Raw genomic sequence first — 20,122 nt, forward strand, 5'->3', positions numbered from 1 at the left:
GAATCTGAAAGCGCTAAAATCTTTCAATCTAAACCCACCTCCTTTTTCTGGCATTATCATTCAAAGACTTATTGTGACCTTACTTTTAATTTTTTTTTTAATGTATTTTTAAAAATTCATTATTTATTCCATTTTTGGATTGCTCCCAGGGTTACCTGCTTTACTCCTGCGCTACTGATTTTTTTAAAATTTTAATTATTTAGCTTATTTTAAAATTGTGTGTTGTTGCATTTAAATCTTTATGACTTCTTGTCTTATCTGGCAGCTTAAGCGATAGAGTCCTCAGTCTGGGCAGCGTCCACCAGAATCACTACTCCTCACTAATGGGGAGCACTAATCACTAATCACTAATCAACAGTGTTGCTTAGGATTTAGTGAAACTTGCACACAAAGATCACCTCACGGGTCTTCACCCAAACTGTACTCAAAGTCAGACCGTGCCACTTTATGGGCAGCTGCTTCTCACATTTTTCAAGCTGAACTCAACATGTCCGGGGCCAGTAAACTGCTGCAGACGTGATTTACTAGCTTCCAAAGTGTTGTTCAAGTTAATCACAGGGCAGCTCGGTGGTGTTCTCCAGTAACACTTAGCTGTGAGATATACAGGAGTCTTGCACACAGATTTGTTTGTGAGTAACACAGAGCAGCCAGATTTGTTCTAGAACGCATCAACTTTTCCAAAACGTGACTGGCGGTGTGAGTCATGCACAGTTTGTCTCCCTGTCTCCAAATATTTGTTGACCCTAATCTCTTTTGTTAGTTGCATGTAACATAACTTCATGGTATTTGAATGTCAAACAAAAGCTTGTGATGTTATTGTGTTGTTATATCAGTGCCTCTTTAGATGAAGGAAGCAGTGGAGCGTCAGTGCTGAGTGGACAGGTACCAACTTACTTTCTTTAAAGCAAACATACCGTGTTTCATTCACGCCCGGTTTTCCAGGCTTGTGTTTTTTTTCTTGATTGTGCCTCCCATTCTTCTCTGTAAGATGCGCAGAGTTTTATAGAGATTTTCTTTAGATTAATTTTAACTGCTTGTGTTTACAGCCCTCTTCCTCCTGCTCCTTTGATGGCTGTCTGAAGACAGATCAGTCTGATTCAGAGCCAAAGTGGCCTGAGATCCCACCTGTCCTCAATCAGAATGAAGACCGCAGGCGGAACAAGTATCTACGAAAAGATTATCTGAAGGTTGTGCAAATTCCCAGATTCTCACTGCATATTTAGTAATGTCTTTGAAACACATTCTGGATTTGGATGTGTAGAATTTACAGACAAGAGACGAAATTTCTGCCACCAAAAGTTCTCTTGCATGTAGTCTGCTTGTACTCTGTGCTTGCACTTGTACAAAATCCGTCACGTTTCTTTAGGCTTTGGATGAATGCAGGTGATAAACAGTCCCCGTGAAGAACAAAATGTAGTGTCTACATGACCAAAACAAAAAATGCATGCATTCACACACGTATTCATAAACAACTACCAACAGACCAAAACATAATCTTGGCTTGGATTTCTGGAGACTGCTGGAAAGAAAAAACAATGTCTGTCGCTCCCAGATGCTGAGCGAGCAGATGGGCCAGGGACTTTCTAGATTGCATCTACTTGCAGTAGGGCTGTTCAATATAACGATATATATCGGATGACGATTTAAAAACGTCTATGTTTCTTTTTACGCTATCGTTTGTTTCGTGGTGTCGCAAAATAAACTGTTTACGGCAAAAAATTTTCATCGTTTTGATGGTCACTGTAGTGGCTATATTAATTTCTTAAAGTTCTCTCTTTCTCTTATATTTAATATAACCACACTACAGACAGACAAGCATTTGTTTTTATGCATTGTCGTTAGCAACAGCGACGGTAACAGCATCGCGTGTCCGCTTGTTTATGTTCCACATAAACCTTTCACAATAAAGCTCAAGATCCTGTTGAGACTTTTCAAAATAAACTGAATCACGTGAAAGAGCAGATTATTTACAGATGAGAATTTAAAAAGAGCCGCCAGGTGCTAAAAAATAAACCTTGGACTCAACCGTTAGAACAGGCTTTTCCCCGCAGCACGTTGTGTAATAAATACAAACAATGAAAAAGGCGGCTGTCTAAAAATGTATAGTTTCATGCATCGGTTAAAACACTCGACTCCAGCTACATGACGCGCAGTTGGAAACACTTCCCGCAAGTCGAGCTGCCCGAGATTCACAGAATTTACAGAAAATGTTACATTTTTGTCATTTATATCGTTATCGGACGATAGAATTCTTATATCGGTCATATGGCACAGCCCTAACTTGCAGGATACATTGTGCTATCAGACAGAATTGCATGCTCTATCTGATTTTCTGTGATAGCCATCTCCAAATGTACAATAATGCATGACTTTATCAGAATGATTAGAGTCGCACTGATTGTGAACACGGAAGTCAAAGGCTTCTATTTTGAGTGAAAATTATTTTAAGAGAAGAAAAGTTTAATTTGAGCCAACAAAATCCATTGCTGCCTGCAAGAAATGTATTTCAGTGTTTGCTATTATCCATATGCACACACAATAACAGCCCCTCTCGCTCAGTTGTTGGGATTTGTTCTTGCTCAGATCTCTACTCTGTCTGCTAACAGACATCTGCGGACCTGCTCTCAACATTTCTGCACCCTGCGCGCTCACCTCTTTCTGTACACCCTTATAAGCAGGGGTGCACATAGGTGGTCTGCAGGTGCGCATTCGCTGTCAAAATAAAAGAGGCGCACCAGATAAGAAGTTGCATTGTTTGCGTACATAAGATTTTCTGGAGGAGGACAGGCATTTGTTTAGAACTCTTAAAGATGTCGAAGAAGCAAGCTCCTTTAAGCAATTACTTTGGTGTTCCTCCACCTCCAAAGAAATGTCAGGAGTCCAAACCACAAAAGAAGCTCGTATTCTCGGAAAAGTGGTTGCAGGAGGTGAGCTGGCTTCAAACAAATGATGAACGCACAGAGATGTGGTGCAGAATATGCCGTGAAAATCCCACTCTAGCGGACAAAAACACTGCCTTTTATATGTACGCAAATCCGCGTTGCAACTTCTTATCTGGTGCGTGTCTTTTATTTTGACAGCGAATGCGCACCTGCGGACCACTTATGTGCACCCCTGCTTAGAAGTGTGCCACAAAACCAACCAATCACAGACTTGGATGCAAAAAATTCTCATGGCTGTTTTGGTCACCAATAGCTCGCTAGCTACTGCATTCCGGAAACACTGTCCAGAATGTAGCTAAACCCAGTGGAGTGGTTTGGTTTAAACTAGATTAAAACCATAATGGTCTTGAAAAATAATATATTTTAAAATAAAATAATTAAACATAGTAACCGAAAATGGGTTTAGCTACATTCTGGACCGTGTTTCCGGAATGCAGTAGCTAGCGAGCTGATTGGAGACCCTAACACCCAATCAGTATTTTTGCATCAAAGTCTGTGATTGGTTGGTTTTGTGGCACACTTATAAGGGTGTACAGAAAGAGGTGAGCGCGCAGGGTGCTAGTGATGGGATTTCCGGCTCTTTTTAGAGATCCGGCTCTTTCGGCTCGGCTCACTAAAAAGAGCCGGCTCTTTCGGCTCCGAACCGGCTCTTCAGGTTGTTTTGTTGCTTTAATGAATTTATTATTCACAATAATATAAAATTATGCACAAAAGGAATTACTAACGTAAAAAAGTGGTTTTATTTATATATGTTTATATATAAATATATATGCGGTGGCCCCTAGAGACAAAACACGTACAAACTCCAAAACACATTTCTAGCATGAACTGAACTTCCAAAGCAGAGCTACTAGATCACTTAAATTACACAATTGAAAGCATGTGTGTATTGTTTGTGTATTTATACACAGGCACTCAAATATATTCAAATAATTTAAAAAAAAGTTCATCTACCTGTTACTATCACACACCAAATCCGGTCGTTGGTACTTGCTGGATTGTGTAGCCACAAGATAACAAAAGCTCAACACTGCGCCCAGCATCCTGGAGCACTTCTGTTGTGTTTTGTACGTGTTTTGAGTTTTTATGTGCTTCTGAGTTTTTACGTGCTTCGGAGTTTGTACGTGTTTTTACATGTTTTGGAGTTTTTACGTGTTTTGGAGTTTGTACGTGTTTTTACGTGTTTTGGAGTTTGTACGTGTTTTGGAGTTTGTACGTGTTTTGGAGTTTGTACATGCTTCAGAGTTCGTACGTGATTTGAAGTTTGTATGTGCTTTGTCTCTAGGGACCACTGTAAATATACTTTTATTTATTCACGCCACATAAAATGTAATAAATAAATCATATAATACAAAAATCAACTATTCACATTTCAACTTTTAACTATTTAAATTTTCAGCTGTTTCCTTTTACAAATTTAAAGTGAAAACAACACAAAACACTGAAAAACACAATTAAATATAAATTATAATATGAAAACAAAAAGAACATGCACATTCTCTGTCATATGGGCCCGCATGAATCCGCACTTTCTGAATCCTTTATCATCTGCAACCGAAAATAGTTGTGGATGATTACTATACCTTTCTAATGTGAAGTTGTTGTCCCTGGCTCTCTTTCTCTCTCTCTCCTTCTGGCTCTGTTCCTGTGCTACTGAGTGTAACTACCGCCCCTCCCCCCTCTGCCCAGCGTAAAGCACAAGGCTCGCGTGCAGAGTGAAGCGGGAAAAAAGTGTGAGAGAGAGGTTGAGAGAAAAAAAAAAAAAAAAAACACGAGCCGTCACGGCTCGCGATAAGGAGCCGGCTCTCATCGTTCACGTCAAAGAGCCGGCTCTAAGAGCCATTTCGTTCGCGAACGACCCATCACTACAGGGTGCAGAAATGTTGAGAACAGGTCCGCAGGTGTCTGTCAGCAGACAGAGTAGAGATCTGAGCAAGAACAAATCCCAACAACTGAGCGAGAGGGGCTGTTATTGTGTGTGCATATGGATAATAGCAAACACTGAAATACATTTCTTGTATGCAGCAATGGATTTTGTTGGCTCAAATTAAACTTTTCTTCACTTAAAATAATTTTCTCCCCAAAATGCAACATTTGCACTTGCAATTTTTTTTTTTTTTTTGCGTGCATTTAGAATAGAGGGACAAAAATAACGGCATAGTAGTGCAGGTCATCTACTAATGGCCATGTTGGCGGTTTGATCCCTGGCTTTTCCAGCCTTCAGTCTGCATAGCACAGTATCTACGGGCAAGATACTCGCTCCATTATTTTTGTGCGATTTAGAGGCACACTAGCCACTTAATGTATAAACATGTGCCGATCACTCTTTTAATAAGCGTGTCACTGTTTAGATAAATGAATAACAAACATGTAGCACCAGGTTTGCTTCCATAAATAGAACAGGAGATGAACAATTAGCATGAAACAAAGATCTAATTATCTCTTTTGTTGACAGTACAAATGCCAAAGTGCTCGCAAAAACTCGAGTGGCAACGCTGACTCTGAGGTGGGTATGAAAATGTTATCTTAAAAGATCGTGTAAGTGTTAATGCTGCGTCCCATTCTGAATTGGATGTGAATGTTTTATCCTCAGGAGGGTTTGCGCAACACTGATTTCAGCACTACCCTGACAGTGTTTGGACTTAAGCCAAGATCAGGTAACACATATGTCCTTGTTCTTTAAATGACACTGTCTGAATCGTTTGGCTCAGTGCTTTTCCTTTTCACTGGAATGATTGTCTCGGGGGTTTCTTGGGCATAAAAATAGTAACAAAAATAAAGTCAGTCAGACGGTTAGAACCCATCCTTCCCGTCGATTTGAAAAGATAATAAAAAACAAACTGCTGAAGTGATATAAGTACGTTACATTTTACATGTTGTGTGGATATGAAAAAAGATCTCTCTCATATGTTCCAATTTCATTGAGCAAAAAACAAAACAATAGTGTTTACTTACTAAAAAAAACCCTTCTAAAGACATCATAGGTAAAATAAGCAACTCTGTCTAAAGGATGTGTTACCGCGGAAAACATCGTCGATGCCTATATTTGTTGAAATGACAATGTTAAGAATGCCTTGTTTTCACACTGAGTCACTTTTTTTTAAGGTGGAGTCTCATCATTCTTTCACAAGAATTAGGGAGGGTTTTCTAAAGAACTGCTGGTCTGCATCCCCATAACCAGCTTTTGGATACAGTCATGAAATCTTCCTGGATGTACAAATAAAACTTGTTTTACGTTGACAGGAGGATAATAAATCGTGAATTAACCTACTGAAAAAAAACAAAAGCAAAAAAAACAAACAGTGTCGGGGGAAAAATCACATCTGCCAGTTTTCAATAAGGATTAATGTGACAACCTCCTGACTGCATGTTCTCTCTGACTATAAATCTCAAAGAGCTAATCCTTGCCTTGCGTAGACTGCAGTGCCAGCTGAGCATTTTGTAATGCATGTCCACAATCTGTTCGCAATTTTTGTAATCTTGCATCTGTACACTGGCGATTTTAAGTCACACGATCAAGATGTGATTGAAGTGCAGACTTTCATCTTTAATTCAACTGGCTTAACAAGTCTTTCTTTTTAAGAACGACCTTTTGTTTGTCTCCTTCAGTTGCATCAGTGTCTCTTTGGGCCTCATATTGAAGAAGAAGTTTTATTATTATCCAGTGCACAGCAAAAATAATCGCAGCGGTTTACACTGATCAGTAAAATTAAGAAAGTTATTGGAATTCTAATAAAAAATAAGGAGCATAAATTTTTACAAAATAAAGTGCATCGAAGGAATACGTTAGAAGTGACCATGAAAGCCCAAGTTGTACTAATGCCTTGTGCAAAGGTCTTTAAAAAATTTAAAAGGCTTAAAGGTTATGGCTAAGCTGCTCACAACTGTTTTGGACAAAAGTCTCCAATGAGCTTTGATGCACAGTGCTGAAGCAGAATGCTTTGCTGGTGTTGCTTGACCTCTGACCGTCACATTTCACTTGAATGAGATACTCAGTGTGTGTCTCAGGTTCTGCCTTGGGGCGGTTTCTGCCTCGTATCTGTCTGATCTTTTCCTTTCTTTTCGGCTGCTTTTAACTTCAGGTCGTCTTCGACTTTTCTTGATTATGGTGTACTACAAGGTTCTGTCTTGGAGGCTTTACAGTTGCTGTACCTCCTGCGTCTTTAGCACATTTTGACAACGTTCAAAGACGTTATTTATCTCTTTTAAGCCCCAGGATGTTTCTGAGCGACAGATCTTGCATAGTTGCTTAGACTCTGTTAAAGGTTGGTCGGCTGACAGTTCTTCTGAAATTGAAGAGGAGAAAACGACTTTTCGTATGTGACCCTGAGAGATTTTTACCTAAGATAATTGAAACTCTTGGTCGCTTGCCACATTTGCTAAGTGTTAACTTTTGATGTTTGCTCTTCCCTAAATCACTTAATTATTACCAGGTTGAGTCCTACTGTGTCACGCTGTGAAATGGAAGTTCTTATTCATGCCTTGATTTTAATCAGGTCTGGATTATTAGAATTTGTTGCTGGATTATTAACACAGCTTCTGTGAGGCTGGGAATGAAAGGAGACAGTGCTTTTGCAATAGTAGCCCCAAGACAAAACTCTTCTATTGTTTTATTTACATAATTTGTCATGGTATAGCGAGGGAAGAGGCCTCTTTTGGCAATGAACAGACTATCGTCCAGTCCATTTTGAGCTTCTGAAAACTGGAATATGTCATAATATCAAATATCTCTACTTCCTAAATAGTTGATGTAACATTTTTGATAAAGCTGAAAGTCTGCACTTTAGTCACATGTTGGCTGTTTCATTTAAAATAATTTCATTTAAAATATGCAGGCATTTTCTGTAGTTTAATCCATAAAGTGTTATACTTTTTTTTAGCCTATATATGGTTTGCAAATTAACTACTAACAAAATACAAACTTTAACACCGATCAGAGTATCATGAAAAAGTATTTTGACATATTTGTCACAGTTAAATGTTTTAGAACAGCGGTCCCCAACCTTTTTTGCGCCACGGACCGGTTTATGCCCGACAATATTTTCATGGACCGGCCTTTAAGGTGTCGCGGATAAATACAACAAAATAAAACTAGTACCGGTACCGAAAAAAAGGAAATTTATTCATAACACACGTGAAAAGACCCAGGAAAACCGAGTTAACGATAAAAACGATAACAAAATAACGCTGAAAACCGATAAAAACCCTGAAAACTACACATTTCACACCTGAGCCTCAACTCTCGCGGCACGGTACCAAACGACTCACGGACCGGTACCGGTCCCAGGCCCGGGGGTTGGGGACCGCTACACTTAGAACATCAGCACATTTTAATAGTAGATAAAGATAATCTGAGTTGATACAAAATGCATGTTTTAAACGATGATTTTATTAATTAAGGGGAAACAAGCTATCCAAGTCTGCATGGTTCTTTGTCCAGGGTTGCCCCATCCATAGCAGTAAGAATTGAAATCAAACATTTATGAGAACTTGCCATCACTGTGGAGGAATTTTGCCCAGTCTTTTTGTTATTGTTGGATCATGAACTCTGAAAGACTCTCAGGTCTTTCGTGACCTCCTGGATGAGTCTACGATGGAGTAATTTTGGTCCGCTGGCACACTCCTGGCAAACTTCACCACTGTTCCAAGTTTACCTCCACTGAAATTAGCTTTGTAAAAAATTTGAGCAGTCGCAGTAAATTCATGATTTAACAAGGGCGTCAGGTAGCTTTGGATAGCTTTGTTTTCATTAATTTACAAAATCATATAAAAACTGCATTTTGTATTTAAATGCAAAAAATTCTGTCTGCCTTATTTGGAGTGTTTTTTAATTTTCTTTTAAATTTACCTGTTATATGTTACCTGGCATACGGTGATATTCTTTGAATTGGCTCCGATTTTTATAAAAGCTCTTTTATAAAAGTCTAAGGAGGTTGGAAAGAAAGTGACTGGACGTCTTTAAGTTTCTTGAAGACGTTTCACCTCTCGCCTTGCTTTCTTCCCACGCTCCTTAGATTACAACAACAACATCTTTGATGACTGAGAACCTGCAGAGACTCTTTGATAAAAGTAAAGAAGACCTTCACTGACTAGGAAATGAAACTAAATCAGCCAGACTGTGTCTCGTAAACCCAAAGGAATGGGGATAACTTGAAATAAAGGAAGACATGCACAAGCACACTGTACGCTTCCTACTGTAAATACAGATTTAGATTGTATCACAGCCACACCTAATTCCAGGTAACACACAGCACAGATTGGTTCCTTGGACATTGTTGGGATTTGGTCTTATACAGTAAGAGCTCATATTATTTGATAGACTTTCACATTAACTCTGCATTTCTATTGTCAGACTGAAAACGAGCAGGTGGCCTGAAATTGAACTGAGCGACTGTGATGTACTAAATACTTTTTTTTTCTGTTCTTCTTATTTCCTTTGTGTGTTCTTTGGATTGTTACCCCCATCTGTAATTTTAGCCTTCACCAGAGGAAGCCATCAGGAGATCAGCTCTACAGACCCGAGCTTCACGATGAGAAGGAAGATGGAGCACTTGAGAGAGGAAATGGAGAAGATAGGACTGTTACGACAGGTCAGATGCCTTGCAGCTTATTTATGCCTTTGCGTTTGTACGAGTCATGGAGTCATACAGAGGCCAAAGCTCAATAGATCCTGCTTTTGTTTCAGTGTTTACGCCTTCGAGCTAGACAATTGCTTCTTATCCAGCCTTCCTGCTTAGGAATACAGATTCATCATGACTTCACTTGGTTTCCAAGGAATTAAGAAACACGCTGAGTCTAAATTGACTCATCTATTTATGCTGGGGCTATAGCGACGGAGGGATGGGTGTGGAGGGCTGAAACACTTTTGTTTTTGCTTATAAAAATAATTTAGGAATCAGGGTGGGCTGGGCATGCCTAGCTGGACCTACAACCTACTAATTCCAACATAGTTGGGAGGATGTGTGAAATTTAAATAAAAACAGAATGCAGTGATTTGCAAAACTCATAAATCCACATTTTATTCACAACAGAACACAGAAAACGACAGTTAAACAATGTTTAAACTGCGACACGACATCATTTTAAGAAGAAAAAATGGTCATTTTGAATTAAATGGGAGCAACACATGTCAACAAAGTTGGGACAGAGCCATGTTTGTCATTGTGCAGCATCCGCTCTTCTTTTTTTAACAGCAGGACTTTTGGGAGGGGAATGTTTTCCTGTTCTTATCTAATAGTGGACTCAAGCTGCTCAACAGTCCTGGGTCATCAAATGCTGGACTCCAGGCAGGCCAACTCAGCACCCAGATTGTAGTAGATGCAGTATGTGATTTGGCACTGTCTTGTTGAAATATGCAAGTTAAAAACAAAGAAAAATATGTTATCTGGAAGTGAGCGTATGTTGCTCTGAAGCCTGTATATCTTTCAGCACTGATGGTGCCTTTCCAAAAGTGTAAGCTGTCATCAGAGATGGAGGTTTTCTTAACTGAACACTAATAAAATCCCACATCATCCCTCTCCTGTTTCATCCACAAAATGTGGCATCCATGTTTTCCGAAAAGAATTTCTAATGTTGATTTGTGCGACCACGGAACATTTTCTCCACTTTGCCTCAACCAATGAGCTTCGGTTCTTTGCATAATAGAGCTTTAACCTGCTTTTGTGGATGTGGCATGGCAAACTGTGTTCACAGATGTTAATTTTAGAAAGCATTCGTGAGCCCCTTCAGTGATTTCCATGAGAGAATCATGCCTGTTTTAAATGGAGTGCCACCAGAGGGCATGTAGATCAACAACATCCAGTACAGACTTTTGGTCTGCGCAAAAAAATGTCTCCAGATTCTCTAAATCAGGGGTCCCCAACTCCAGGCCTTGAGGGCTGATGTCCTGCAGTTTTCAAATGTGTCCGTGATCCAACACAGCTGATTCAAATGGCTAAATTACCTCCTCAACATGTCTTGCAGTTTTCCAGAGGCCTGGTAATGAACTAATCATGTGATTCAGGTGTGTTAACCCAGGGTGAGATCTAAAACCTGCAGGACACCGGCCTGGAGTTGGGGACCCCTGCTCTAAATCTTCAATAAAAAATATCTTTCATAAAATAGTAAAGGGCCTCAATTTAAATGTTTGATATTTTTCTTCCATTGTGAACAAAATACAGGTTTATGAGATCTGCAAATCATTGCATTATCTTTTGATTTACGTTTTAAACAGTGTCTCCAATTTTTCCGAACTGGCTTTGTAAGTACACTCTTACTGTTCCCACAGGAATTAAGAAGGTGTGCAGCTGGGTTCTGCTAACCAAATGCACTTGATTAATTCATCATCACCAAATTTGAGCACCTCAATGAAAGTCAACGTTTTGGCATTCTTCTCGCCTGGAGTATTCGGGCATTCTAACACATGATGGGACAAGGTCCCAAAGTCACACTGAGCAATGATCAGAGATTCTGCACAAACCCCAAGAGGTACAACTCACATGTAGCTCAGAGAATCCTTGCAGCTAACGAGGCATTCAATGCCAAGCTGTGGCATGTGTTTGCCTATTTACTTTTGCCATTTTCAAGCAGCCCTGCAAGAAAGGGACAAAGAAAGTATCAGGGGAAAGCGAATGATCAGGTTAACATTGTGGTTTAGTAGTTGCACACATGCCCGTGCAACCTGCTGCGTCCCATGGTGCTAAAGTGAAGTAACGTATTTGCTTGCAAACCATCTGTACAGAACCAGAGGTGTAACCAACAGTCAGCATGTTGGAGAATGTCAGACACACCTAAAATATGCGAAGCATGCACAGTGTCGTTGGCATGATAATAAACATTAGAAGAGAGCAAAACACATCAAAATGACTGGCTAGTCTAATTCTAATGAAAAGCATTAGAGATGCAAAGTCTCTACAGGAGAGGCTAAAGAAAAATAATGCTTTCATTTTCTTAATCAGGCCAGGTTCATGAGGTGATGAGATGACAGTGGGGAAGAAAACAACCTGTCATCACTTGTCACAGAAATACAGGCCGGTAAAAGAAGCGCAGCACAGCATACTTGTGATAGCATCACACACTGACAGATGTTTTATACAATACCTGACGCTTACATACCATTTTGCCAAATAAGGTTTGCCCGAGACAAAAGAACTCTTTGTCAAACCTGCCAAAACATCTTTACAAAAGGAGAAAAAAAATAAACAAGGGCACAAAGTAAAAGGGTGTTCCAAAACTGAGATGAAAGTCCTTAACAAAAGGAAAACAAAGTAGGCGTAGGTGACACTTTCCGTTATGGAAAAAGAACAGACATTACTTTGAGAAAAACAGCACTCCTTAGACTCGGAGTGTTCCCGTGCCTGGCTCTACTGGGTGTTAGGCCATCATAGCATTGAGGTGAACCTCTTTTTAAAGATGTTGTCAGCGAGAGGATTCTCGCCTCGTTTCCAAGAAAAGTTGCGGAAGCAAAGTGGTCTCAGGAAGCGAGCTACGATACATTTGATCTGTTCGTTAATGATCAGATGATGAGAATAAAAAATTGAAGGCAGATGAAATGACTTGAATAAGTGGGAACATTAAGCAGAGAAGAAGACAGCCACCTGACAGCAATTGCTAACTTGGTTGGTATTTTAAAATTGACTGGGATTTTTGCAGTGGGTGGAATTTTTTGATAACAGCTGAAGGTTACTGGAAGTGTTTTTGCGTGCTGTAGCAATGTAGCCATGGTAAGGAAGGGCTGATTAATCTGAGGCGAGAGCCTTCTGAACTCAGGCAGTGGTCTGTTAAGCAGGAGTGATGGCATTTTTCCACACATGGAAGAGCTTTGGATAATTTTATAGAGCAGTGTCACACCTTCCACCTAATTGATAGGAGCTCATACACAATTTACACATATAGATCTAAACTACTGGGAAAATTATAATAAACACATAGAGTCTAATCAGAAATGTACTTTTAATTAATTTCTGATTGACCTGAAATGTATCAATAAACAAATAGTGTGTTTGATTCACCAGAAGTGTCTTTGTCAAAGTGCTGTTTACTCCTTCAGGGTGGTTGAAACGTGTGTTTGTAGGCGGTCTTGGAGTCTGAGACAATCAGCTCCAGGTTATGGGTCAATAAATAATTCAGGTTTTGTTCTTGAATCTTGTCCAGAGTTGCTTTGTAATGCGGTTAGATTCCTGTTTTCTGGCAAGGGTTTGTGATCTTACCTAACAGTCTAGTACAGAGTACACAGCCTGTCTTTATTTTATTATGTCCCTTGGATTTACATGTTGGTGTTGGGTATGAGCTTCCGTGTTTGGTTATAAGGGAAGTATTTAAATTCTAATATTTGAAAATTAAGCCAGGTGGTCATTTGTCCTAATGGAGACGCCTGTATAAGTGAAAGAAACAGTTTCCACGGCTGGATTCAACCCATACAAGTGGCTTCTTCTCTGACTGAAGTGACATTTCAGGGTGTGCTTGTCCGTGCTGGGGTGAAAGCTTAAATTAGACTGTGGACAGAGCAGTTCACTGTTTGGGCAGCCAAGAGAACTTTCATTTCTAAAAACATAATCATTGTCATCGCTGGTTAGAAATGCTTTCCAGTCCAAGCAAAAGGTCAAACGGAAACAGATGGACTTCAGAAAAGTTACAGAAAGCAAAGCATCACACCACAGGAGCGGAACAGTGCCTTATTCATGAACTTCATGGGAAATCAAAAACACGTTCGAAAGCATGCACAAAAACATTCAATGGTAGACAATTGACTTCAATAACATTACCAGTTTCTTCAACTGCTTTGGATATATTCCAATGATAAACAGTAACTTTCCTTCTGATTTCCCACCTGAGGCAAGTATCTAATTCTTCTGTCACTCCTGACTCACAGCAAATAGATAAACCAAGAATACCAAGAAGTATTTGTTGGATTTTGTCCAACTCTCTTCTCTGGCAGCAGTACTAACCCACCCATTCATACAAAAACAAACAAATTGGTTATGTGGGAGATATTTAATAAAGACATAAATAACACTCTGCAGATCATCTGATTAACAGGGAGTGATTATCAGAACGCACATGCTCAGGTGTACTGGAAGCAAAAATAATATAGCTTAGTAGATAGCAAGTATTAAAAGGAGGATTTAATATGATCTTTCAGAGTTGCTTAACTTTCATTAAGCTGCGTGTGGTACGCACCCAGGCACTTACCTCAGATCATTAACTGATTACACTCTCGTGAACCTTTGGTCCAAAGAAGCTGTTTGGCTAAATACAGTAATTAAAACTAACAGAATGAAATGAAAGCGAGAGGATGGAGAACCCGCTGTGAGTAATTGATTCAATGTTAATAAATTAAACACCTTTTCTACTCTTAGTGCGTTTTGTGTGTGTGTGTTTGCAGAACATTGAGTCCAGGCTCAAGGTGTTGCTTCCGGATGATGTTGGAGCAGCTCTAATGGACGGAGTTGTCCTTTGCCATTTAGCTAATCATATCTGTCCTCGGTCTGTTGCCAGCATCCATGTACCATCTCCTGCAGTGGTGAGAACACCCCATCTTCAAAATGAGTCTTTTTTTAAAAAATTGTTAATGCCAAGAGTTAGAAATTCTCATGAATTTATTGGTTATAAAATTTTTGTCTGCTTAGCTATGTGGATTTTGTTCCGCTGTGAGTTTAATTAACTAAAATGATTGATATTTGGGCTTCCAGCCAAAGCTTAGCATGGCCAAATGCCGGAGAAACGTGGAAAACTTCTTGGATGCCTGTAAGAAGCTGGGTGTCCCACAGGTACTAACATTAACCATTTAACACTTTCATTCAGGCATTTCATACACGCTTCACTTCAAACACCACTTAACCTGTATTTATTTTGCAATATATTCTGTGAAGATTTATTACCTTCCATGGTGATATCCACCGTTGGGCTCTGAAGCACAAGTTCCATACAGTTTCTGCAAGTTATATCATGCATACTCACTGGTCTGGTTTTTGCCTTTATCCTTGATCCTTCTCCAAATGAAGAATTGCTGTCATAAATAATGAAAGACAAATATATTCTATTTGTCTCTGGTCAAATCTGCCTGTCAGAAAAGCTTATAACAGTTAAATACTGTCTGAAAACCCCACCTTTCTTTTTTATTTTTCTCTGAGAAAAATTAACAAAAAGACATCTCTCTGTTGACTCAGGACAAGCTGTGTCTGCCACATCACATCCTAGAAGAACGTGGCCTAGTGAAAGTGGGTGTGACTGTGCAGGCTCTGCTGGATCTCCCCACTTCTAAGCCCACGCAGCTCTCGACTGTTTGACACGAGCCTCAGTTTTGCATCAGACCTGCACTCGTGCAGGATCACCTCTCTACCAAGCCCAAACCTTCTTCCTCATTACCAGGGACCAGAGATCCCAGTGGGGCGAGGACACAGTGGCCCCATGGGTCTTTTGGAGTTGACTTTTGCCTGACTGAAACAGGAGACAAGATGTCTAAATGCTTCTGTCTCTTCATATGATGTCAGCTACCACTTACCTCTTCCATCACATTTTCACTCTTATGCTGTTCCTATTACTGGGGTCATCCTGGATGCGTGTTTTCTAAGGTGCTGAGCTAAAACTTGCAGAAGAGGCACACACGACGATGAATCTAAGACATTAAAGGTTTGTGCGTCCTTCTTTCTAGTCACTGAGTCTGCGAGTGTCAGCACTGACCAAGTGGAAGTGAGGAAATGACAGACACATAACTCACTCTTTCACTGGAAAGGACTAGGCTGCCTGTACTGAGGGACCTTATTGGGTCCTTACACTTGAGTTGCTCTTCTTACTTGTTAAATTTATTTTCTCAGTGAATTTTTTCTTGATTTTTGTTTTCATGGTTTTACACAGTCTTCATCAGGCATGCAAGGATGATATCCTGTTTTGAGCAGCTAAGCCTGATTCATCAATTGTTTTGTTTTTGTAATGCATTTAGACAGTGCTTTTTGAAAGCCGGTGTAATCTAGGAATGAATTTAATGTTATTATCATGCAGACAGAGGACTTTCCGCCTGTTTTTCTGGTGCAGTTTCAACACCTTTCGACCATAAATCACATCTGCATGCACCAGGGGACTTGACATTTGACCACTGTGATAATACGAACTTGGCTTTTGCCAAAAGCATGATATCTTGTTTTGTACTGTAGCATTTTTTCACCGCGTTTTTTTTTTTTTTAAACTCTAGGCCATTCTCGATTTTACCTTTTCTGAAGCTTTTGATACTTTGCTTCCAGCTGTTTCCAGTTAATGCTTGCCAGTTATGTGAAATTAGCAGCACAGATCTGCCGTATTGTTTATATTCTATGTGAATATTGTTTGTGAACGGCTGACTGATGGGTGCCTGGATCCGAAAATGGTTCAGGGTGCCCTTACAAACTTCCCACGTACGGTATGGTCTTATTTTCCCACTAAGCCATCCTGTTTAGTGTGGTTTCTAATACACTTTATTTCAGGGAAATTCTATTATTTATCTATTTATTTACTTGTTTTAACTGTGTACATTTTTGATTTGTGTGTCTCTGTCCTCACTATCTGCCCACATGCAACTGAAGATGTTAATCTAATGTTTTCCAGCAAATGGAAAATGACTAAAAGCTTTTAACTTTGGCACTAATCTGTTCCATATGGTGGATCTGAGAGTTCAGTTCACTGCCACATGAGAAAACACACGACAAAAACAGACAAAACACAAACCAGAAATTGAAACCATAAACTAATCAAGAGATCTGAAGAATAATTTTCTTTATTTTTATATAAACACATTTTTTAACTTTATTTCTCAGACCATGATTTGCAGCCATGGCTAAAAAGAAGTTCATCATCTATCATTTCTATGGTTAGCAGGATCATACCAGGATGTAATTTTAAAAGTATAGTTCTTTTCAGGTCTAAAACTTAACCCTGGAGAACCCATGGGGTCAGATCCGACCCCATTGGTTTACTAGGGACCCCATGGGGTCAAATTTGACCCCATGGGTTCTCCAGGGTTAGATAACCCTAAGGACATATTAATACATGACATAATACAATGTTATTTAACAAAAAGGACGCCAGAGTGCAGAGGCACTTTGGAATTCTGGCCCACTCTTCTTTACACGCCACAGGATTTCAGTCAGGTTGAGGTCTGGGATTTCTGTTGTAGATTCACTTACTGTTGCATGACCCGGTTTTGGCCAAGCTTTAGCTGTCGGACAGGTGACCTCACATAATTGACTCTAGAGTACTTTGGTATACAAACAAAACAAGCCCAAGTCATCACTCCTCTTCCACCGTGCTTTTTAACAGTTTAAGGTATGATACATTTGAGTTAATCTTATCTTATCGTATTTTCTTTTTGCCAAATGTGGTCCACTTTAGTCTCATCTGTTCAAAGGGCATCATTCAAGAAGTCTTGTGGGTTGCACACATGTAACTTTGCAAACCTAAGCTGTCCGCCATGGTCTTTTAAAAGCAGAGGGCTTCCTCTGGCAAGCCTTCTAAACAAACTTTATATGCGGCATAAAGTTGTTGTCACTTTGGTGATGTCTCCTTGGCATTGAACCAGTTCATACCTGAGTGCTCCAGACCAGAAAACTGTCAAAGCATCTGCTTTTATAGAGGAGCTTAGGAATAATAAGCAAGGACTTACTTCTGCTACATTAAGGCTTACTTTTTGTTAAATAAATAATGATATGGTGCATCATGTTATCTGTTATTGTTCATCTCCAGATGTGCTTACCTCATTTTAAGACCTGCGATGGACAGATTTAATATATTTTGTCCTAATGTGCAAAACCTTAGTACAACACAGGGGTTGTACTGTCATTTTACAATGACTGTGTATACACTCTGTGTTTAAAACACAGTTTTAATTAAAACCTAAAGTGAGGTTAATGATTGGATTTGCATTAAATAGATTACTGGCAAAAGACTACACGATCTACTAAATATGGGCTAACGCGACATCCCTAACCACTTCATAGGGCCAGGATACCCAGTTCCCTAATCTGACAGAACAAACAAAGAGAAAACTTGGTTAATGATCGGTAACTGACTTCACTAACTTCGGGTTTCTTCACTCGCAGCCATTAGAAACAAAGTATGATGACCTAGTTCACACCATTCTCACACAATAGCTTTCATGCAGCCAACAGCCACAGACTTCACTGAAGGCTAATTGATTCTAAATTTGCATGCTGATATGACACCAGTTAAATTACTTCTGACAGAGAAGTCTTTGATAGCGCAGCTATGGCAGTCTCGTGTTTTAACAAGGTCTCTCTTTTTACCACAGAAACAAGTTGACAGGGTGGTTAGAGCAGAGTGATGTCTGGTGAATATGTGGCGGATCACAAACCTGTCCTTTTTTGGTGAGCCTTAGCTTTACTAGCTTAACGAGCCAAAGGCTAAAAACTAATGTGAAAAAACATTTGAGACTGGAGCAGAACATGTAGAACTACTGTGCCTCAGAGGAGGGATAGCTTTATTTATTTATTTGTTCACTTGTAGGTTAACTTCTCTGTACAGGATAATTTATGTTGTTGTTAACTTAAACTGCTTCTATGCCGATGAGCTGCATCTCCGATTGGCCATCTTACTTGTGGAGAATTTGCTCAGATGCAGTGGTCAAACTTCATGAAAGGAAGTATAGAGACTTGCACTTCTGGTTTGATTCCAGGATACGAGCGTGTGTGCCAAATTCTTGGTTTCCATGTTACTGCTTTTCACCTCACGTTAATAACCCCAGTGTCTGAATTTGAATGGTGTTCATGAGAACCTCTGCTTCCTCTGAATAGCCTGTATTTTCCCCCCTATTGATGCTATGGCGTCATGTTCCAGAGAACAGATATCACACAGATAAAAATTAAGCTTCCAGTTTATCAGACCTTGAGTGTAAAATATGCATAAACCATCACAGAATCTCAGGTCAAACATTTTACTTATGCAGATAACTTTGAGTCTTTATGAATGACTGTACTGTTGGTCACTGGGTGATGTTTCCTGGTGTGTCATTTGGAATGTGGTAGTTGTTCTTTTTCCTGCAGGGCTCTAGTTAACAAGCAAAGCAAGCAGCAGTCAGTGAGCTCTCTTTTAAAGTATCTACTGTATGCATTCACCAAATGTATTGCCGTGCAGAATCCTTTATTCTGAAACACAATCAAATGTAACAACTGAAAAAATAATACGTAAAATAATAATATTACACTGTGGTAGCCTGACAGGAGCTTTTTGGGTATATCTGATGGTAGCTTTCTAACTTCTTATCTTTAAACAATAAGAATAACTTGATACCTGAACTTACCTTACCTATAGATACTGTTACAAATATTAACAATGGTGCAGAACTTTAGCTAAGAATGTGTTGCCTCATCTCTGTCTTTTAAATTGCTGCACATATTCTGTTGTTTTAAATAATGCAGTTGCTCTCAAATTTGAGGTCCTTTGTGTGAAAAGTGAAAGGAAAAATAGAATTTTGTAAACAAACTAGAATACATTTTCATGATTTTGTCACTCGTGAAGACTGCCTGGGACTGGGACACATAGTGTGTTGAATATCTCACCGCATAGACAATGTTTTGTGGCTTTAATCATTATTATCCGGTTACTGATGTGGTTTCCATGGAATTCGACTGAGATCTTCAGATAATAGTGACTCATACAGGTGAAGGAATATAAACAGAGGATAATTTTCTCTCCTGTGGGGAGAAGAGGTTAAACCACGTGATACAAGTAATACCCTCTGCTAATATATGTGCATCTACAAGTCATAAAATATTCAGTAATAGCAAATTAAATTTTCACCACACCTTGTGGAAAAAACCGCTTTCATATAAATCCAGTTGGAAAAAAACACTCACACACCCTCAGAGTTCTTTGTCCTCAAGATTAGCACAAGGCAGGCCTTATCCCTTGTGTATTTTTCTATTTCTAATATCCATAGTAACACATATTGTATTAACAGGTGTGTCTCATTTCCTAAGGGCTGCAATTCAAGTAAATAATAAATCCAATTGGACACAAAACCTCAGTGGTGTTTTAAGTGGTACAGATTTAGGCTGAATTGAACTGGTGTTGGACTCTAACGATGCGTGTAACTTCTGTAAGTTGTTGTAGAAAGCAAGGGAGAGCAGCAGCTTGACCTCTGTTATCTCTTTCTGCAATATACTTATGTCATCACCGCACTGCTCGCGCCCCTGCAAAGACACGGCACATTACAT

At 39.5% G+C, this 20,122-nt stretch overlaps 1 protein-coding gene across 2 annotated transcripts in view; it reads left to right on the forward strand.

Moving 5' to 3' along the window:
- The window catches only part of lrch2 (leucine-rich repeats and calponin homology (CH) domain containing 2), a 33,277-nt gene extending 16,444 nt beyond the window's left edge, over positions 1-16,833 (forward strand). For both annotated transcript variants that reach the window (XM_080866272.1, XM_080866273.1), the window contains 8 exons: positions 834-882; positions 1,047-1,187; positions 5,398-5,448; positions 5,536-5,599; positions 9,420-9,532; positions 14,305-14,442; positions 14,612-14,689; positions 15,089-16,833. In XM_080866272.1, coding sequence (XP_080722398.1) covers positions 834-882; positions 1,047-1,187; positions 5,398-5,448; positions 5,536-5,599; positions 9,420-9,532; positions 14,305-14,442; positions 14,612-14,689; positions 15,089-15,208 — 754 coding nt within the window. In that variant the 3' untranslated portion in view covers positions 15,209-16,833. The remainder of the gene's footprint in view (positions 1-833; positions 883-1,046; positions 1,188-5,397; positions 5,449-5,535; positions 5,600-9,419; positions 9,533-14,304; positions 14,443-14,611; positions 14,690-15,088) is intronic.
- The last annotated feature ends 3,289 nt before the right edge of the window (positions 16,834-20,122 follow it).

The sequence above is a fragment of the Rhamphochromis sp. 'chilingali' genome (genome assembly GCF_963969265.1).
Source record: "Rhamphochromis sp. 'chilingali' genome assembly, chromosome: 19".
Lineage (NCBI taxonomy): Eukaryota > Metazoa > Chordata > Actinopteri > Cichliformes > Cichlidae > Rhamphochromis > Rhamphochromis sp. 'chilingali'.